Source organism: Vespa crabro, chromosome 4 (genome assembly GCF_910589235.1).
Source record: "Vespa crabro chromosome 4, iyVesCrab1.2, whole genome shotgun sequence".
In the NCBI taxonomy this organism is placed as follows: Eukaryota; Metazoa; Arthropoda; class Insecta; order Hymenoptera; family Vespidae; genus Vespa; species Vespa crabro.
Window position 1 is genome coordinate 10,260,240 of NC_060958.1, and position 21,420 is coordinate 10,281,659.

The following is a 21,420-nucleotide window of genomic DNA, read 5'->3' on the forward strand; positions in this document are numbered from 1 at the left end:
ACTTCTTTCCTTGCCTTCGATCGAAGAAAAAAGTGCCAAGCTCCTTACATACTCGTTTATAACATTTGTTTATGCACGACAAAAGTACGCAAAGAGAAAGTTAATGAAGGAAAAACAGCTTGGCACGTATGATGCTTTTTTCTTTTTTTTTTTTTTTTTATCGATAATTTAAATTTCAAGAACAACTTTTTTTTTTTTTTTTTTTTTCTAAAAGCGAAGCGATAACATAAATGACGAATTCATGATACGCGTGAAACTAGATAATTATAATTATCGTTTTTCAATAATATGCGTTTCGAAAAATAACTAAACTTAACTTTTAAACCTTACTACGAAACTTTAAAATGATTTTCTTCGTGTTATTACTAATTCTAACGTGGGAAATAAGTTACGCCCTAAGACCTGTAATTACTTTAATCGCATCCAACCCGTAAGAAACGAAACGCTCGTTTCACCCTTTAATATTGTACCGATTTACATGGTATCCACCGATCGATCGATTCTTCTTTACCTCTTCACAAACAATTTCTGACGTTGATTCGATAGTTGCCACGTAAGAAGAAAAAAAAAATCGATCGATAATCTAGCATTTATCATAATCGTAGCTTGTCAGTGAAAGTAAAAGGTCGATCTGCTTTCGTCATTTAAAAAAAAAAAAAAGAAAAAAAACAAAAAAAAAAGAAACAACTCGATTATTATAGCACGAGAATTGCGAGAAGGAATAGATGGAAGACATAAAATATAACGTTAATTCCTATCAAAAATAAAAGAAAATCTTCCGGTGACGGGTGCACGAAAAAAGACTCGAAAATTTATTGCAATTGTCTTTATTGCTTTTTACTGCTAACAATAAGCAAAGTTCCGAGGATTTGTTTTTTCACACGTAACAATCCGTATTTGTTCGTGCAAATGGTGCAACACTAACTATAATTTACATGTCGAGCGTGTCGACCGATATCGTTACTCACACGATATCTTTTTCTTTTGTTTCCACCTAGATCTCTGAAAGTTTCGACACTTCAAGATCGACGTGGAATATACACTGATCAAAAAAGTAAAAAAAAATAATAATAATAATGAGACTGCCAGGCTCACGCAAATTAAAAAAAAAAAAAGGTACATTTTACAAACACACGTAGAATCAATTTGAAAGATAAGGTTTTAAGGTCAGCTTACGATCCTCATTTAATTCTTCCGACCATGACGATGACTGGTTGGTTAAAAAAGAATATAGATAAAAAAAAAAAAAAAAAAAAAACAAAAAAGGAAAGAGGGAAAAAAAAGAAAGAAAGAGGGACTTCCAGACGACGAATGTAAATTCAACGTAAATCAACGTTATGCGTGAATCATGAAACGTTCGTAATAGCGAGCACGCTCCTGATAAAAATCGCAATTAAAAAGGAAAGAGAAAAGCAACATGTCGTACGATTTTGTGATCTTGATCGAATAGTTGGAATGTTAACGCGCGTGCGTATTATTAAGATCAACGTGAAATACTCGAAGGGCAACGAAAGGACGACGTTGCGCGTTCATTCGAAAAAAAAAAAAAAAAAAAAACAATTTAAATCGGTTATTCGCGTTTAACTTGACGCGTTTAATTTGATTATTTCGTAAAAATGCGAAGAAATTCAAAGACACGAAAAAAACTTTAAATTCATGATACAGACATATCGCAAAAATTGTAACGAGGCTGACCAGAAAAAAATAGGCCGCTGCGTAATCATCGATCAAATAATTGTAATTGCCAATTAGTTAACATTTAAAAGCGTTATCGACTTAACACTGACATAAATCGTAACGGATTAGCATAAATAAGTTCAAGGCTTACTGTCCACTGCGGTTATACGAGTAATAAATTAATTGTCCTGCGACATGTTTTTATTTCGTATATTCACGAATATCATCGTAGATTTCATTACGGTCATCCTCGTTATTGTACATTGATAATTCGATAATCAAATGTTTATCATATATATATATATAAATAAAATAAACATATATGATAAACATATATGATAAACATATATGATAAACATATATATATATATATGAATGAATTTTCTCTCTTAATACGGAATTTATAATAAGTGCAAAAATTTACAAGAAATACATCCTTTATTATTTATCTTATGTTTTACTCTCTCAACGAATTTCAATATAAATATAAATTGATATTGAAATATATATATATATATATATATATATATATATATAAACGAGATATTGTCTTTAATTTTCATAAAAATCATTTAGAAATTCCTGCGATATATAATCGTCCTCCAAATTATGTCGTCGAAGATAAAGCTCGTGCAACATGTCGATATGAGAAGAGAGAATCTCCATTTCTAAATAAAATCTCGCCAAGTTCTCGTCCAATTCTTCGTTTGAGTATTCTCGCATCATATTTTTTATAATCCCAGTTTTATGCATCCGTATCCAATCTTGTAAACGAGTTTCGTTGTTCATCCATTTCCTATATAAGTCTTCATCGTCCGAAAAAGTTTCTGTTAAAAATATTAAAAGAGCCAATATTAACATGCTAAACGCGCCGTTTTACTTTTATTCGTTTCTTTTTTCACTTTTTTTTTTTTTAGAAAATCGACAATATTGTCAAAATTAAAATTTTTACAAAAACTATTCTTTACGTTTATGATTTTATGATGGCGCATCAGACGATGATCTTTTATCTATGAAGTCCATCATCATAACGTACTTTGTCCCGACATTATCTTCGCGATGCCACGTCTTTTCCTTTCTACCGTTTCCTCACCAGTCGATCGCTTCGTGCGATATTTATTCACATCTAACCACCAAAGTATTGGATCTTTTATAATTTTAGATGTATTATCTTGATCGTACGTATCTGTAGGTGACTCAAATTTCATCCACCGTTCTGAAGAAATATCCGACATTTCGGATTCCGAATTTGTTGAATCTATGGAGATTTCTTTCGATTCCTGTTCAATCGTACTAGCTTCGATACCAATATTTTTGTTAGATGATGTCATATCATTCAAAGAATTTTCTGTTGTATGACTTTCAACGGAAGAGGAATAATGATTTGAGAAAGATTCATTGTCATCTTCTGTAAATATATCACTCTTAGAATCTGGAATAAAATGTGAAGAAGATTCGAAAGAACTATCGTTGGATTGTTCCGTAAAAGATTCGGAAGTATCGAATAAATTTAATGAACACTTTAGTAAATTTATCCCATTTAATGTTTGTATAGTACAAATGACACCTTTGTTAGGATCTTCATTTCTTGAGTTAGTAAAGACAATTTCTTTTTTCAAGTTTACATTGTTCATTGATGAAGATACTGGAGGATTCACGTAAAATCTCCAAGGTTCCAAAGTTTTTATCGTGTCATCATCGTTTTCTACAATAGCTGGAGTAGATACGTCCGCAAGTAAATGCCTTTCCATAGATTTATCCGTCGGATTTGTTTCGATATCACTGTCCTCTCTTTTACTATCTTGACGAAAGAGCCACAAATCCTTATCCATATTTTCCAAATACCCCTTCTTTAAATCGCTGGTAGTATCGTCCACCTTCGACGTATCAGACTTTTCAGAGTCTACACGTTCTAAAGAAGAAAGGATCGACGACTCGAGGTAACTGTGATCGTGATTTCCCAAGAGAAACCTATACGGATCTTCTTCAATCAAGCTATCGTGAAACAAACTCGATTTTGTTATTTCTGAATCTTCTCCTGAGATGGAAGATGGTGTCTCGATGCTATCTTGTCTACCTAATCCTAATAACAAATGATTAGACGATTCATCCTTTATCGAACTTTCTTCAGATTTCAATAAATCATAATCACTTTGACGATTCTCTACATGTAAATCCTTCATCATGGCATCTATGGAATCGTGAAGCTTCTTCAAATTATTAATAATTTCGATGGACGATGGAACGTCCTTTTCGTAGCTACGATTATTCTCATCGTTCTGATCATCAGACAGATCTTCCTTTTCGAAAGAATTTTCTTGAAATTTCGAAAATTCATTACTTTCCTCATCTTTCTCGTTGTTCTCATCAAGTTCTTTTAACACTGCATCTAATTCAGAGTTATGAATTTCTTCCAAGTAATCATCCGTAAATGAATCAATGTCATCATAAATAGACCAGATAAACGGAAAGCTCCATTCGATCACTGACTCGTTCGTCGAATTTTCATACTCCTTAGTCTCATTCTTATTCAAAGTCGGCACTGTTATTTCTTCTTCGTGATCGTTTATCGACGATTTAAACGAATTCTTTATCGTCTCTTCCGTATCAGTATTCTCGAAACTCGTTATTGAAATATCTTGTTTTATATTCGATTCAGGAATCTTCATAGTTGTGATCAGCTGATTATCGGTCGAATAAATTTCACTTGGAAATAGATCCTCGTTTAAAAGGATACTTTGTCTCGTCGTAGTTACCAACGTTTTTTCAGATTTACTCAATGGTAACGACAAAATTCTATTAAAAATTGTCGAAGATTCACCGTCGCTATATTGAGTAGAACTCGAGTCGAGAACGGATAAATCGATTGACTCCTGGCCGTACACTTTCCAAATAGTGTAACTGCTCCATCCAACGAAAGAGATCAGTAAAATAAGAAAGATCAATTTTACATACTGTATAAATCTTTCATAACAGTAGCTTTTTCCCCTTGTCACAGATTTATTAATCTTTAAACCTTCTTCTGCCGAGACAAGTTCCTCTATAAAACATTATATAGAATTTTATACAGAAGGAAGTAATATGTGAATTCATTATTATTATTGTACATATTTTCGTTTATAATCTAACAATCTTAACAATTTAATCTAACGATAAAATGTTAACAATTAATTTTGACAGTTTCTAATACCAATTTCAAAATAAATCGAAAAAATTTTAAAAGAATGAAATATACATTTACCTTCGCTACAATTCCAACGTCCCTTCATGATGAAAGATCGATGACAAACTGACGCTCTCGTATAAACGAGATCGTTAAAATGTTCAGTTCGGTACGACAGAAAAGTGACCTCGGCCTGACAAAACTTAGTGAAAATAGGAGTAAAAGGTCGAAGCTAAGATAAGTTAGTCGAACTACTACATTCGTACGATTATAAGGAAGAGACAGAGAGGTCAGCTTTTATCATTTCATGAGGTCAGCTATCATCGTTTTATGTTCATTCTTGACTATGAATATCTAACAGATATTACCGTGTATTTCTAAGATCATAATATTTTTAATGCGAATATAAATATGCGAATAAAAAAGAAAAATTATATGTAAATATGCGATTTTAAAATGAAGGAATAATGCTTAACTTAAGCCGGTTAATATATTATAATACGATTTATTATAATACTTTTTCATCATCTAAACACATATTATTATTGAAAGTGCGAAACAAAACTTCGAACTAATCATTGTCCTCATACACGCTATATTCACGTGATATTTATGTGCATATGTTTTCTTTTTTTCCTTATACTGTTATACATCAAATAATTAATTATTTTAAAATAACTTTGTTATATAACTTAACAACTTCGCTGTGTAACTTCGTAATATATCTTTTTACGTATTTTTAATGTTGTGCAATATATTTTCTGTATTCAACGCACACATATCTATCTGTGTATTTATGTGTGTGTACGTGCATATTTATGATTCATTCGATTATTTCAGTCGTCATTATTACGCACGATTCAAATTAAAAATATTTACGGAGATATTACGCAGATAACTTATAAAAAATTGCATTTTGCCGTGTTTATTCTTTTTACATACGATCTACGAACATTAAAACTTTACGATATTCTATACAGTCTCCTTTTAAAAATTTTTTATAAAGATACATTATCAAAGAAATAATTCATAATACTTTAGTTAGTGATTATTTTGTTTGATATCGAACCAGGTGTTCAATCATTATCTGATAGCATTAACGTTTGATAAAACTCTGTATTTTCAGTGAGAAATAATAGTATCACAGAACACAGTTGTATTGTTAAGTCAACGATCATGTGGTTATTTACGAATTTTATATTACTTCGTTTATTGATCATACAAATTCTCTTTCATTTTGGTAAGACACCTACGTCGAATAATATTAATTATACAAAGTAACATTATATCGTAAAATTTGTTGACGTAAAAATTTGTAGGAAAAAGAAAAAGAAAAAAAAAAAAAAAAAAAGAAAAAATACGTGAAAGATAAAACACTTATATTCAAAGTAAAAACAAATCGAGACGGATATTCCACTTTCAGAGATTGCTTGTACGTTTGCATTATTGAAAAAATGAATTGCAAGAATATTACGAAATTGAAAAATATGGCGCAAGTACACAAGTTATATTCGAAAAGGAAAAAAGAAAAAAAAAAAAAAAAACAGAGAGAACATGTTGAAGGTGCCTCGAAGAGCAAATATTGCAAACGAAGCTTTGAAAATTTAATAGAACGAGATGCATTCGCGATACGAATAGTGCTAGGAGATTAAAAACCATAAACACACGCGTGAAAGGGAGAAAGGAGGAAAAAAGAGATTGCGCGCTTATGATCTTCGTGCGGTTATGTAACTTTCTTTTTTTTTTTTTTCTCTCTTTTTTGTTAGTAGAATAACGCGCATGCGCGATAATCAGACTAGTAATGATAAATTTAAAAATTATCTAGCGTATTTTTTACTAAACTAATTTAATAATTAAATTAAATTAAATTAATTATTAAACAAATCACACTTTGTCACATTTTCGAACTTATCAAAATCAAATAATAGGACGCTCGTAATAATTTCAGGTACCTCGTTCGATCATCCATCGGAGAATAATTATATTTCAACGAACAATATTGAATGGAGTTGCAAATCAGACGCAGAATGTACGGCCAATGGTAGTATCTGTAAAGAACAACAATGTCAATGTTCACCCGGTTATGTTTTCAACAATGATATGACCACCTGTCTACGAGGTAATTCTTTCATTTTTATTTCTTTTTTTATCGCATCAATCAATGAATTAAAATTAACAATGCCGAATGATTTGAATCGTTAAACTTTTCTAAAGTCGCGAAGGGCTATGGTGACAAATGCGAGGAAACAATACAATGTTCGAGATATCTTTTTATTGGTGGACAGTGCATTGAAAATGCATGCATCTGCGCACCCGGATTCCATTACCTACATGGTAGATGTTACAAGACAGTGGGTAAGTCGCAAGATCACGAAAATTATGACGTGGGTGTGTGCTAGAAGATAAGATATGAAATAAGAGGGAGGAGCGGGGTGGAGGAAGGAATAGAGGAAGGGAGGGGTGGAAAGAGGGAAGTAAAGAACGACGATCGGGTCTCTAATCTTCTTTTGTGAACTTTAAAAATTTTAGAGCTTACTGGGAAATGTAAAAACGACGATGATTGTTACATAAACTTTGAATTTGGGTCGACCGTCTGCGATAATGGAATTTGTAAATGTCGTGATGGTTTTTACCAACGCGAATATCGTTCCTGTCGTAAGAAAGCAAGTAAGATATATTCAGATATTTTTATCTACGGAATTTATAAAATGATTTGATAATTTAATACGATTTCTCCTTTTACAGACATCAACGAAGAATGTTTAGTCGATATCGATTGCAAATTTACCAAAGATGCTTACTGCGTCAATTTTAAATGTACTCTTGACGAAAAGAAAACAAATTATAATATAACATCGCGAATTTCCTTCAATTCCGATTATAGAAAATTTGCCGATAAATATGATAGATATTTATTAACAAATAGAGATACGATCAATAATTCCATTTCAATTTATATGACAGAAGCAATTACTGAATGGAATGATTGTACCAAAGATTCAGATTGCAAAATCCATGAGAATGCAATTTGTGATACATCAGGAAAATGTATTTGCAAACGCGCACACTTTGTACCTTCTACAAGTAAAAATAAAATATGCGTTCCAGGTAAACTAAAGATTGCAGTATACTTCATATTAGTTTGAAATTTATTTCTTCTAAAGAAGTAAAAACTCTTAACAATGTTTCTTCGTACAGAACTTGGACAAAATTGTAAAAATAATGATTTAGTGAATATTAAAAACTCGATTTGTAAAAATGGAGTGTGGAATTGTGCGAATACAAAACTCGCGTCGAAAAATAATCAAGAATGTCTGAAAGGTAAATTTTACTTTTAAATATATATAAAAATAAGGCCAACATTTTACTTTAAAAATTCGATCGATAATTTAGCTACGAGAAAATACAACTCATCTTGTCAACGGGACGAACACTGTTCCATCTTTGGTCCTGACGCGATTTGTAAACATAAAAGATGTCTGTGTAATGAAGAGAGATCTCATTTCATCGAAGAATTGCTATTTTGTTGGTCGAATAAAGGAATGAATGAGAGTTGTAAAACAAACGAGGATTGTTATGTTGAGGGATTGAACGGCACGCTCGTTTGTACGAACAACGTTTGCTATTGCTCCGAAGGCACACATTCGAACTCTAACGGAACGGCCTGTATAAATAGTAACGCGGGTAAATTTAAAATGAATTTCGATCGATGTACAAAAGTATCACTCACCTATTTACCGATCATTTAACTTTCCTATTCACATTTATTTCAGAATTGGGAATGTTTTGTGAATACGACGAACATTGTACGACCTCACATTCCGTATGCACAAACAATGTATGCACTTGCGATAAGACATATTATGAGTTAAAGAAAATGTGCTATCCAGGTAAACAAATATTAAATTAATCGAATTTACAAGGATAATTTATTTTGTTACTCTAATCGATCCTCTAATTATTTCAGGTATAAATGCAAACTGCACTTTGGATAAGGACTGTCAACCGATGTATTCTTCTTGTTCTTCCGGAGTATGTACTTGCAAAGAAGGTTACGTTAGCTCTTCGACGTCTACCTGCTTGCCAAGTAAAAATTATAATTCCCTATCTAAACAAATACCTTTGCTACTTCGTTATAATTTACTCGAGATAATTTTTCTTTTAATTTTAGAAGCAAAATACGGGGAAGAATGTTCGCATGATATTCAATGTAACGCTGTAACGCCAAATGCAATTTGTTCCTGGAATTCGAGCAACTCTTTGTCGATTAAATCTTGCGGCTGTGGCAAAGATCGTTACTTCAGATACTCCAGCTGTTTGACAAAGAAACGTATGAATATACGATAACTTCATTATTATTGCTATTTTAAACAAAAAAAAAAAGAAAAATAAGAGAGAAAGAACATCCGCGTACCGATTCAATATAAATACATATCGTAATAACAAACCATCGAATTAGCATAATAATCAGAATCGATTCTATTTCAGTTCTCGGCGAATCGTGTATGTCACGCGGCGAGTGTTACTTAGATTTCAATCAGAATCGAGCAATTTGCATGAACGGTCTGTGTACGTGCGACTGGCAATACGTTCAGGTTAATGACACCGTATGCGAGAAGAATTTGAAAGGTTTTGCTATACCGGGTAAGTAACCTTGACATTAAACTCATCAGACCAATCGAAAAATTTTTATTCTCCTCCAAATTTCTTCTCACTCTTCTATATCTATATTTTCATTCTTCTAAATATTGTATATACATCTACTTATATTATCTAGATATATGTATCTGCATATATAGATATATAAAAAAAAAAGAACAAGGGCGAAGCTAAGAGCATTAGCTAGTGCCATTTTTGTATTCGTATAAAAAACTTTTTATGTGACGAAGTAATGTGACCTACAATTACCTCTTGCATGTCAGCTGTGAACTTCTCTTTCTTCTTTCTCAAACTACCTTTCGTTTCGTTTGTGTATTACAATTTTTGCGATCGACCGTATCGATAAAATCTCGGTTAAATTACGAATCTCATCTTAGACATTTCTCGTATTTCCGTAAGACTTCGTATTCAGTGGTACTAGCTTTAAAACCTGTTTAAAAAATATGGCTCCTAAAGTAATTTCATTATGATTTCATATCGATTTCAAAGAGAATTATCGGCGTTCTTTAAAGTTTTCATTTCCTTTCGCGACTTGCACGATTTTCATACTTTTAACTCTAACCTTCTCCTTTCCATCCTTCAACGTCGTCGTTAATATTTATTTCGCATTAGACGAGAAAACACGATCGATCCTGATTTCATTTCCTTTTGTTACAGGCGGTGCCATCGAAACGTTCTCAAGGTCGTCCTTACCAATCCTGTCGATCAGTTTGATACTACTCGACCTAATTCGATGAGCTTGATCGTTCCTCGAGGAGCCTTCAATTATTCAAGCACGAAGTGCGAGAGCGTGTTAACGTTGATCGACAAGGGACTTACAAGCGAATTAGCCGACAGAATCGATAGTCATAGGTATGATCTAAACTTTGGCCAATCGTTTTGTTTCGCGATGCGCTTAATAATAGAAACAAAAGTATTATGTATAAGAAAATCAATGACTATTTTATAATTTTTTATACTTTGTAAAGTATAAGAGACAAATAATACATATTCGAGCGAAAGAACGATTTTACGTAAAAAACAAAAAAAAAAAAAAAAAAAAAAAGAAAAAAGAAAACAAAAGAAAGACGAAATATCTTTTTTTTTTTTTTAAATATCCCCTTATATATTGTACCTATTCAAATGAAATTAAATCTTTAGATAGATCGATCCGAGAAAACCTGCGTATTTACTTAGAGTCCCTTGGGATTTTGTTTCGATAAGACGAAATAAAGGCTCGACACGCAAATCGCGTTACTATCGTTTGCGAGCAACGCTCTCCTCTGGTCACTGTGAACTCACTCGATGACGTAGTAAGATGACCTAACTTTAAAACGTGATATCTAATCGTGACGTCACTCTTAACAAGGGAGACAATGAATACCTAAGGAGACGAAGAGAAAAAGAGAGGAACGGGTCAAGGCGTTCTCGAATTCGCTCATATCTTTTACGTTCCCTTCTAGTTTTTGATAGATCGAATCACTGAAAATCCTTTCGAAGTTACAACAAGAAAAAAAGGGGTCTAATAGAGATAACGATCTTATATAAAATGTTTCGCGAAGAGTAGACGGAGGACGTTTGTGTCGTGCGTCGATTATCTAAATTACATCTTGAGATTGAACGAGAGTGTTCATGTACAATATTTGTATATTGTGTGTGTGTGTATGTATATATATATATATATATATATATATATATATATATATATATATATATATATTCAGGGTGAGTTTTTTCAAATTGAAACACTTAAATATATATGTTATATGATATTTAATACTGTTTAAACAAAAAGCTTCAGAAAAATATTTCAAAATATCACATGATTAATAAAATATTGATAAGTAAATATTCCTATTAATAATTCTAAATACAATTATAATACGTTCTCTTTTATATCTTTTTCTTTGTATTTTATTATTTTAAATATTTATTAAATATATACACACATATACATACACATCTATATGTGTAGATATTTTATATAAATACGAGGAGATTAAGGAAGATGAATTATGAATTTCACTAATGTTCGTGGCTTGTGATAAAAGATGATCGATGAAAGAGTCGTATGCTGACCTCGCGAAGCTAAGTAAATTAACGTCATTAAACATGAACTTTTTTCTTTTTTTTTTTTTTTTTTTTTTTTTTAAACTATATAGGAAAATATCAAGAGCTTTTTCATACTTTTCTTTAAGCTCGCATCATCTTGTCAAACTTAAACACAGCAAACGTATCTTTCTCTCGCTTTTTTGTCTTTTCTTTTTTTTTTTTTTTCTTTTTTTGTTTTCTTTTTTTTTGTCGTCGTTTCGTGATAACTGCGGAACTACTCCGCACATTTGCCAGGTAAAATGGTTTCCGTTTTTCGCCGTATTCCCTTATCGGGAATCTTCGAGTAAAAACCGTCGAGAGCGACGTCGTTGAAAACTCGAACTTCCTAACGGAATGCACCTTTAATATACGAATTTTCACACGAACCAGTTGACATTTAAGCTTGACTTTCATAAAATCATTTTTCTCTCAAACGACGTTATCACTACTTTACGATTTCGTCGTTCAAGAAACAAACGGATAATAAGCGTCACTTTCGAGACGAATATGAAAGAAAACTTATTGTCTCTGTGCTTTCGTTCTACGAATTTATGCGCTCTTTGATGCATATCCTATCGGAAAAGAAGAGGAAGAAGGTATAGGCTATAATAAATATCTTAATTAGTCAAACGTTTTATCGGCGTTACTCCTTTAATCATAAAAAATTTATCGTATGAAAAAGCGTTATTCCTATAGATGTTCTATTTAAATTGATACGTGAAAAAGTGCCAAGAGAGACAGAAAATTTCTATAGATACATTTTTCCACTTTTCTGTCCTCGTCTAACGCATCTTTCATTATTTGAGAATTGTTACGTCTTATCGCATTATCGACACACGATTATATTTAAAAATATAATATTAAAAAAAAAAAAAAAAAAAAAAAAGAAAAAAAATAAAATAAAAAGATTTTTTTACGAACGACAAAGAAAATCCAAGGTACAGGGGAAATCTAAGACGGCATAGAGAGAAAAGCGAAGATTGTTTTCCGATATTCGGGAAGAGCTTTTGAAAATTAGCATACGTCGAATCGGAATTGCAAATCAACAAGGAACGAAGACGAACATCGATATGTGTGTGTGTGTGTGTGTGTGTGTGTGTATGTCTATGTATATATATGTGTATATATATATGTATATCTGTTGTGCAACGTACTTTGCTCGCTGTTCTTCGATATGGTTGTTACTATTCTCTCGAAAGAAGAGAGAAATGGATAGATAAATATAGAGAAAGAGAGAAAGAGACAGAGAAATATAGATAGAGAAAGAAAAAGAAAAATAAATGGTAGTAAGAGGTACGCTTGCGATTCTTCGTTGTTCGATCGTTCCTTTCTTTCGTTTCTGACTTACTTCGTTCGTTATTCGCAAGGTAAAGAAGGGGTGGCTCGAGGATGCGAAAGGTCACACGCCAACCAGATGGACAGCCGATAGAGACTCGACCTGGCTTCTTTCTTCGTAAAACGGGTCAGAGCTCACTCACGCGGTCAGGAAGTGACGCGCCGTAGTGCCGTGCTGCGCGAATCGCATCGCATGAATTCTTCCTTCTCTATAGAAAGAACCTATGAACTTTGCACTTCGCTCTATTATCCTTGTCTTCTAACATTCTTTTACAATGATATCAATGAATATCGTAGGATAACACGATATAATAAGATTAGCACACATGATCTTTTATTATTTGCGTATAATGGAATAAAAGTTAAATCACAACGTTTAACGCACAACGTTTATACAGTAACTCGATATTATTGGAGAATTTTTCTTTCTTTTTTCTTTCGAGAAAAATAAAAATGTCCCAAAAGGAAATATCAAAATCTTTTTTAGAACAAACACGAAACGGATGAGACGATAACAATCTTATTGAGTGGAATCACGAGAAGGCATGAAAACGTAGGTCAACGCGCTGCTTCTTTACGAAAGAAAGATTTGAAGATCGGGCCATTTTGTTATCTGAGCTATTGCTAATTGTAAGCGGCGGCAGCATATAAATTCTTTTTCTCTTTTTTTCTTTGGAGTTAGTTTATTGCGAACCTTTGAAATAAGAACGCGGAACGAAAAGAACGGTCAATCGAAAGAGTTCCTTCTCTTCCTGTCTCTCTCTCTCTCTCTCTCTCTCTCCCTCTTTCTCTCTTTTTTATATATATATATTATATATATATATATATATAAAGATATATATGCGTGCGTGTTCGCGCGCGATCGCGTGTCCAGCATTAACATCTCTTATATGTGTCCTGGAGTGTTAATGTGATATCCCAACAGTAGAGGCCAAGGTTACAACGTCGGATGGTCGCCTCCAAGTTCTCATAGAAAAATTCTATTTCCTCGACCGTACTTCTCTATCGAGGAGCTAACGAGTAATTCAAAAATACAAAATTTTAACAGATCCAATCATCGTGATACATAAGAAACGAGGTATATATTTTTTTTATTTTTCTTTTTTTCTTTCGAGGATTTATTCAACGTCTTCTTCAATTAGAAATGCGTATCACAAAGCAAACATTAGCAAATTGAAATTAAATTTATCGATCCTCCTTCTTATAACATCGTCACATCAAGATTGTGTAGGTACTTACACGGTATTGTTAAAAAAAAAAAAAAATGAGTTTACTTATCATTATCAAGGATTTTCATCGATAGCATGTAACTGATTGATAAATCATAAAAAAAAGAAAAAGAAAAAATCGCAAAGTTTACTGACGATCAAAATTCGAGCTTCCAATGCGAATTAAAGGGAGACACAATTCCAAGACGAAGGGTTGGAGATTAAAGAAAAAAAAAAAAAAAAAAAAAAAAAATGTCATTTATATCGTCGACAAATATTTTTATATTTATACATCATAAAATGTTAAAGCCATAACTTGCGTTTCTTATTTAAATGAATTTCGCAACTCAGGCATGCACGACTTTTCTATTCTTACGAATTCATTACTATCCTTTTCCCTTACTGTGGACATTTAACGATTGCCAAGATTTTTATCATCTTATTGATCCCCCGAATAACGTAAATGTAATTGAAATTTTCTATAAAAATTGCTTTCCTTTTTAAGGAGGTTGCTATTATCTTTCTCATATCTAAATTATCCCTATAGAAAGGAAACTTTATAACAACTTTATCTTTTCAAAGATGACGTCTGCTAGGCTATTAAAATATATAACGACAGAATCTCTTTGTCGAGGAAGAGTGTAATTTCCGTAACTTTAACGACTATAATTACTTTTCTTTTTAATTTCCCCGGGGATTAGTTTCTTCTATACTACGGTTGCTTCTTCCTACGCAATTTTCTAAAGACCAAAAAGATTTCAGAAAAAAAAAAAAAAATCGAGACCATGCTGCTATCTGTGGAGAAATTTTCTAAGTTACAACGATCATTGAGTGTTTCTTTTTCTCTTTTTTTTCTTTTTTCTTTTTCCTTTCTTAAAGAAGTTTCCTACCTTTACGATTGAATATAGCATGATAAAACAGTACAAAGAAATTATTCGAACGATATCTATTATCTACATATAACAGGACAAATGAAAAAACTCGCGTATGAATATCATAAACTCTGTGATCTATCTCAATTGTTTTACAGAAGTATATTATTAAAATATACTCAAAAGACTAATATAAAGTAAAATTTGGATCTCCTATCTTTGACATGATTGAGTGATTGGAGAGATTTAAAAATTCCACTTACTTAAGAAGTTTTGCGGATGGCTCGAAAATACTTGAAATTGAGGATGGATGATACGTCGTAGCTGATTGTAAATGAGATAGGTCGACATCGAAATTGGTCGGAGATTCTCTTGAATGATGTCACACTGACTCTAATACGCATCTAATGTCTTTTATAAATACAATTTGTGCGACTATTATAAAAGCAAGAAACTTTGCGAACAATCACTGATTCTAACGATTACATTGTATGCAATCGATGCAAAAAACACTTGTTTAAATCGCGAAATACGAACGAACATTGTTTCTACTTTGCGATATTTTTATTTCTATTAACGATACAAACACTCGATTACATTTGTGTTTCGCGCACGATTGCAATGATATAATTTATTAATTAATTAATTAATAACTATTGATAACGCATACCTCGAAATTCGTTGGGAATGAACTGCAAACTGCGCAGGCGCGAACAAAAGACAGGCGCAAACAGAAGACAGGCGCGAACTTGAGAACCAATTAGCGTCAAGGAAACATTAAAATTTTTCGAAATAATATACTTTCTTATAGCCATGATAATTCTCTGTAACAAATCGAAAAATTATATTAAATTACTTTATAAAATTATATTAAAACATTTTTTATGGTTTTTTGCACAACGTACTATAAAGATATACGTTATTATTAATTTTATGATTTGTCGAATGTATTACTCGATACATATACCCTATTGAAAGCAATTTTTCTTATTAAAAATACATAAAAACTGTAAAAGCACATATAAAAAATAAAAATTTCTTCTATTGTTGTTGACAATTCACAAACGATATTATTAAAAACAAAAGTAATAAAATTGCAATGACACAATTGAGGTTACTTCTATATGTTTCCATCTATTACAACAGAATAATAACTTTTAATAATATTCGGAATAATATTTACTAGCGAAAGTTGATAATAGTAATATTAACGTTAATTGACACACAATTAAACGTTAGAAAAGATTTATAATTTACTTTTAAATAATGATCATTTAGTTTATTAAAATCTACATTCAACAAAGAGTAAATAGAAATTGCTTCGTGTTCAAAAAGTGAACTATTTTTATATGTGAAACGAACGTTAGATTACAGCCAATCAGAATCGTGGAAATTTTTTTGTCTGATTTATTTTCTTTGCCTTATAAATAAATCACTTTACATTAATTACAATAAAATTGTAAAACTAAACAAACAAGAAGAATTTATTATACAAAAGGATAAATAATTTCCAAATGGATGAACTTAATTATTCCTAGATATATGTAAGCTCCCTTCCATGCGTTCAACTCTATATTTTAACCTTATGGAAGAGAATTGGTATATAAATTGTTTACGCAAGTCTACTTTGATATATTCTAGTGAAACTTTTAATATAAGCTCAACATAATATTTTACATAACTATTATGATTTGATAAAAGATTTTTAAGATAATATAATTCAATTATTTTATTATATAGGTAAGATACTCTTCAAATTTTTTCATAACTTCGTGTCACGTGTTAAAGATAGTTATATATTTTGGAAAAAGTGTTAGACTGCGAACACGTTTTAAGATGCGATTAAAAATACGTCTTATTCACATTTGCATAAGGCATAAATGCACCAATATTAAGATTGATACACAAAATCATAAAAAAGTTGTTAAAAAAAGATTCATTTTACATAACAAAAAGTTGGAAAATATTAAAATTAATAGTAGTATCGCCTTAACCTCTAACGATGTAATCTCTAATAACAACGATACTATTTACGATCAAAGTGATACGAATTTCATGAATTTCTCATCTTTATCTTCATATAAAGAAAATCAAAATATATCTAATAAATATTATGTTGCAAATGAACCTAAAATACCTGACAATTTCGAACAAGCATTTTTATTTCCGTTTATGAAACCAAACTATTCATCAGAAAGTACACAAAATGATTATAATAGCGAACATAGAAAAGATATACAAGAGGAAAATACAAAGCAAACTATAAATGACAATAACAATGACGATATTCATAATATTACCAGATTTAATGAAATTAATATGCAAATGCTTTCTAAACCATTGCATGAGCATTTATTCAATAAAAATGAAAACCATGTATGTCTTTCTCAAGAAGAAATAGAAAATATAAAAAAAGATTTACATAAATATGGAATAAATACAGAAGATGTAAAGGCAATATCAGACGTTGATATATGTTTACCACCTTTGAAAGGGAAGGACTTGGAAGAACACTTTTATAATATTGCTATTGAACAAATCTTACCTTATCTAAAGATCATAAATAAAATTATTACTAAGATACCAGAAATACCTTCAAAATGGTTGTTTCAAAAAGGTTGGACTAGATATACCAGTGATGGTGCAGAAAGTGTAAATTATCCTTTAGAAGATGCAATGATTTTAGACGTAGAAGTTTGTGTAAAAGAAGGTCCATTACCTACGATAGCTACAGCTGTTACAGAAAAAGCATGGTATGGATGGGTATCACCAACTCTTATAGAAAATGTAAAAGGTAATTTTGGTACTAATTATTTTACTTCCAATATGTTGATTCCTATAGAAAGTAATGCAGATGATTATGGTATAAAATTGAAGAATTCTCATAAAAAACCAAAGATCATTATAGGCCATAATGTTTCATATGATAGAACAAGAATAAAAGAACAATATTGGTTAAATTCTACTGGAACACGTTTTGTAGACACAATGTCACTGCATATATGTGTCAGTGGACTTAATAGTTATCAGAGAGCAATTTTAAGAAGTGAAAAACAAAAACATGATACCGAAAAATGGTTGAACTATACTTCAACAAATAGTTTGAGTGAAGTACATAAACTTTATTGCGGAAAAAATGTCAGCAAAGAACAAAGAAATATATTTCTAGAAGGATCTTTGGATGACATAAGAGAACAATTTAATGATTTAATGTCTTATTGTGCTTCTGATGTATTGGCTACACATAATGTCTTTTGTAAATTATTTCCAATATTTCAAGAAAGATTTCCACATCCTGTTACATTCGCTGGAATGTTAGAGCTTAGTTGTACATATCTTCCAGTAAATTCCAATTGGCAAAGATATTTAGAAGAATCAGAGTCTACTTATGAAGACTTAAATTATGAATCTAAGGTTATACTCACTAAAAGAGCAAATACTGTTTGTAAATTAATGCATAATGAAAAATATAAAGAGGATTTATGGATGTGGGATCAGGATTGGAGTACTCAAAATATTAAGATGAAAACTTCTTTGTCTAAGACAAAGTTACAAGAACTAAAAACCAAAGAAAATAATAATAAAGTAACTAGTGACATTAATTCAGAAACATATTTAACAGATGATGAAGACGAGGATCCCTTGGAAAAAGAATTTTCTTATCTAGAAGAAACAAAATACTTGTTACCAGTTAAACTACCATATATGGCTGGATATCCTGCTTGGTATAGAAAACTTTGTCCTAAAAAAACTGAAAATGAGGATGAAAATTGGGAACCTGGACCACAACATATAAGTACATCTACGCAGATTACTCCAAAACTTTTAAATTTAACATGGGAAAATTATCCTTTGCATTATATTAAGAAACATGGTTGGGGTATATTAGTACCATATAGCAATGATCCAAATATTGAAACTATATTACCTCTAAAACAATTGTTAAATCAATGTCCTTTACCAGAAACAACTAATTATGAAAGTTCTACAGATGATACAATGTTAATACTGAATAAAAAATTAGAAAACGATCTTTATAAAGCAGAATTTTGGAGATACAAGAGAAAAAGTACAACAGATTATGATACTAAGTACAAAGGTACTGGAATTTGGTGCGATATTATTTTAGATAATTGTTGTTACTTCTTCAAATTACCACACAAAGATGGTATTAATTTCAATGTCGGTAATCCCTTGGCTAAAGATTTTTTGAACAAGTTTTCGGATAATGTACTTGCTGGATTAGATTCAAGTGCTGCACAAATTTTGAAAATAGCAAGAAAGGTATCTTATTGGAGAAACAACAGAGACAGGATCATGTCCCAAATGGTTGTCTGGTTTGAAAAGTATTGTTTGCCAAATAGTTTAAAGAAACACAATACACAATTTGGTGCAATACTTCCACAAGTGGTTGTCTGTGGAACATTAACAAGGCGAGCAGTAGAACCTACATGGATGACTGCTTCTAATGCACATGCCGAACGTATAGGTTCTGAATTACGATCCATGATACAAGCTCCACCAGGATATAACATAGTTGGTGCTGATGTTGACAGTCAAGAATTATGGATTGCATCAATCATTGGAGATGCATATTATAAGAAAGTGCATGGAGCAACACCTTTTGGATGGATGACTTTAATAGGAAACAAATCAAATGGAACAGACATGCACAGTGTTACTGCAAAAGCTGTGGGAATATCTAGAGATCATGCAAAAATTATCAATTATGCAAGAATTTATGGTGCCGGGCAAAAGTTTGCTGAAAGATTGTTAAAACAATTTAATCCTACCATGACAGAAAGTAATGCCGTATCTAAATCTCGAAAAATGTTTGCTTTGACAAAGGGTAATAAAGTATATACATTGAAATCTGAGTATATTAATGAAGATTTGGAGGATAGACAATATACATCGTATGAAGCTATGAAGATAGCAAAACTTTTTCAAAAATCACTTATGGAAATGTTTAACAAGAGCAAATGGGTTGGTGGTTCAGAATCAGCAATGTTTAATAGACTTGAGGAAATAGCTTGTAGTCCTAAACCAGTAACGCCATTTTTAAACTGTAGACTTAGTCGAGCATTAGAGTGTGAGGACGAAGAAGAAAAATATTTACCAACTAAAATTAATTGGGTAGTACAAAGTGGTGCAGTTGATTTTCTTCATTTAATGTTGGTTTCAATGAGATGGTTAATGCAAGATAATGCAAGGTTTTGTCTTTCTTTTCACGATGAAGTAAGATATTTAGTTCCATCACGATACAAATACAATGCTGCTCTTGCAATGCATGTAACAAATCTTATGACAAGATCTTTCTGTGCCTTGAGGCTTGGTATGAACGATTTACCAATGTCAGTAGCTTTTTTTGCATCTGTAGAAGTAGATACGGTTCTTCGAAAAGAATCAAGTCAAGATTGTAAAACACCATCAAATCCTCATGGACTTGAAAATGGATATAGTATCCCTGTTGGAGAAAGTTTAGATATACATGCAGCATTGGAAAAGTCTGATGGATCCTTAGGATCGTGGCATCGAACTAAACGTGATAAGAAAAATATGTAATATGATAAACAGAAAGCGCAAAATAATTTAATTCAATTTAAAACGAGTTTAAGTTAATAAAAAAAAAAAAAAAAATCGTTCGAATCGAAATATTATATTTAGTTGAATCTTTAAATATGAATTTTATTTAATTATTATATTTTCAATGTATTACAGTCGCCATTTATAAATTATCAGAGTGAAAATGTCAAAAACAACAAAACGTAAACATGTTGTGAAGGAGGTGGAAGACTTAAGTATTCCAACAAAATCTCAATCTATCGTTAAAGTTGTCGAATCGCGCGGCAATAATCTCCATGAGATTGTAAACTCAGCTGGTGAACAATATCTTGTATCAATGCCAGTGAAGTTTAGACGACACATTTGGATAAAAAGGGGAGACTTCGTATTAGTTGAACCCATTGCCGAAGGCGATAAGGTCAAAGCAGAGATAGTCAAGATATTAACACGAGTAAGTTTTTTCATTGTAGGTATATATGTAAATGCAATTAAAAATATAATACTATTGTTTTTTTTTTCTTTTTTTCTTTTTTTTTTTTAGGAACATATAAAGTGGTACCATGTACAAAAATGTTGGCCATTGGAATTTGACGAAGTCTTGAATAAAAAGGAATCTAAAAAAACGATAAAAGATAATAGTGACGAAGAAGAAGATAAAGAAGAGGAAGAACTTTTTGTAAATACAAATAGGATAACTTATGTTTCTGATAGATCAAGTGATTCGGACACAAGTTCTAATGAATCCGACTAGTAATTAATATAAGGTATTTTGTAAAACTTTATAAAAAAGTTGTATATAAATCGAATTTATTGTCGTGTCCAATTATTCAATTGACCAATCCAATTAAAAAATTATCTTATTTTATTACAA

The 21,420-nt window shown here is 31.4% G+C and overlaps 4 protein-coding genes and 1 long non-coding RNA gene across 9 annotated transcripts; 3 read left to right on the forward strand and 2 right to left on the reverse strand.

The window, feature by feature from the left end:
• Positions 1-2,212: 2,212 nt before the first annotated feature.
• On the reverse strand, positions 2,213-5,076 carry LOC124423618 (uncharacterized protein PF11_0213-like). 2 transcript variants are annotated; one of them, XM_046961548.1, is made up of 3 exons: positions 4,919-5,076; positions 2,714-4,717; positions 2,213-2,504 (listed from the first exon to the last, which is right to left on the reverse strand). In XM_046961548.1, the coding sequence occupies exons 1-3, from the start codon at positions 4,944-4,946 to the stop codon at positions 2,230-2,232; spliced, it is 2,307 nt and encodes a 768-aa protein (XP_046817504.1). In that variant the 5' UTR covers positions 4,947-5,076; the 3' UTR covers positions 2,213-2,229. The 2 variants fall into 2 exon arrangements, 1 of the variants encoding a protein (XP_046817504.1); XR_006942120.1 differs by having other exon boundaries at positions 2,388-2,504; positions 2,646-4,717.
• Positions 5,077-5,186: 110 nt separating this feature from the next.
• On the forward strand, positions 5,187-11,126 carry LOC124423620 (prion-like-(Q/N-rich) domain-bearing protein 25). 2 transcript variants are annotated; one of them, XR_006942121.1, is made up of 13 exons: positions 5,187-6,080; positions 6,789-6,959; positions 7,055-7,195; positions 7,370-7,507; positions 7,586-7,948; positions 8,039-8,161; positions 8,234-8,524; positions 8,614-8,730; positions 8,808-8,927; positions 9,012-9,170; positions 9,329-9,484; positions 10,157-10,351; positions 10,640-11,126. XR_006942121.1 is itself a non-coding variant. In XM_046961556.1 (12 exons), exons 1-12 carry the CDS (start codon positions 6,017-6,019, stop codon positions 10,234-10,236), a joined length of 1,923 nt encoding a protein of 640 aa, XP_046817512.1. In that variant the 5' UTR covers positions 5,187-6,016; the 3' UTR covers positions 10,237-10,540. The 2 variants fall into 2 exon arrangements, 1 of the variants encoding a protein (XP_046817512.1); XM_046961556.1 differs by lacking the exon at positions 10,640-11,126 and having other exon boundaries at positions 10,157-10,540.
• On the reverse strand, positions 6,758-16,295 carry LOC124423625. 2 transcript variants are annotated; one of them, XR_006942123.1, is made up of 4 exons: positions 16,168-16,295; positions 15,655-15,808; positions 15,248-15,395; positions 6,773-6,888 (listed from the first exon to the last, which is right to left on the reverse strand). It is a non-coding gene; the product is annotated as an uncharacterized LOC124423625 (long non-coding RNA). The 2 variants fall into 2 exon arrangements; XR_006942122.1 differs by lacking the exon at positions 15,248-15,395 and having other exon boundaries at positions 6,758-6,888.
• Positions 16,296-16,502: 207 nt separating this feature from the next.
• On the forward strand, positions 16,503-20,822 carry LOC124423617 (DNA polymerase subunit gamma-1, mitochondrial). Of its 2 annotated transcripts, XM_046961546.1 has the most exons (3): positions 16,503-16,583; positions 16,725-20,545; positions 20,706-20,797. In XM_046961546.1, exons 2-3 carry the CDS (start codon positions 16,821-16,823, stop codon positions 20,716-20,718), a joined length of 3,738 nt encoding a protein of 1,245 aa, XP_046817502.1. In that variant the 5' UTR covers positions 16,503-16,583; positions 16,725-16,820; the 3' UTR covers positions 20,719-20,797. The 2 variants fall into 2 exon arrangements, with proteins under 2 accessions (XP_046817502.1, XP_046817503.1); XM_046961547.1 differs by lacking the exon at positions 16,503-16,583 and having other exon boundaries at positions 16,718-20,529; positions 20,706-20,822.
• LOC124423624 (probable RNA-binding protein EIF1AD) lies at positions 20,734-21,355 on the forward strand. The gene is made up of 2 exons (XM_046961563.1): positions 20,734-21,000; positions 21,091-21,355. The coding sequence occupies exons 1-2, from the start codon at positions 20,734-20,736 to the stop codon at positions 21,298-21,300; spliced, it is 477 nt and encodes a 158-aa protein (XP_046817519.1). The 3' UTR covers positions 21,301-21,355.
• The last annotated feature ends 65 nt before the right edge of the window (positions 21,356-21,420 follow it).

Coding starts and splice junctions, on each gene's coding strand:
- LOC124423617 (XM_046961546.1), top strand. CDS start 16,821: ATGCGATTAAAAATACGTCTTATTCACATTTGCATAAGGCATAAATGC.
- LOC124423620 (XM_046961556.1), top strand. CDS start 6,017: ATGTGGTTATTTACGAATTTTATATTACTTCGTTTATTGATCATACAA. Junction 7,508..7,585: donor TTCCTGTCGTAAGAAAGCAA/GTAAGATATATT, acceptor CTCCTTTTACAG/ACATCAACGAAGAATGTTTA. Junction 8,731..8,807: donor AAAGAAAATGTGCTATCCAG/GTAAACAAATAT, acceptor TAATTATTTCAG/GTATAAATGCAAACTGCACT.
- LOC124423618 (XM_046961548.1), bottom strand. CDS start 4,946: ATGAAGGGACGTTGGAATTGTAGCGAAG. Junction 4,718..4,918: donor ACGTTGGAATTGTAGCGAAG/GTAAATGTATAT, acceptor AATGTTTTATAG/AGGAACTTGTCTCGGCAGAA. Junction 2,505..2,713: donor GAAGATAATGTCGGGACAAA/GTACGTTATGAT, acceptor TATTTTTAACAG/AAACTTTTTCGGACGATGAA.
- LOC124423624 (XM_046961563.1), top strand. CDS start 20,734: ATGTCAAAAACAACAAAACGTAAACATGTTGTGAAGGAGGTGGAAGAC. Junction 21,001..21,090: donor TAGTCAAGATATTAACACGA/GTAAGTTTTTTC, acceptor TTTTTTTTTTAG/GAACATATAAAGTGGTACCA.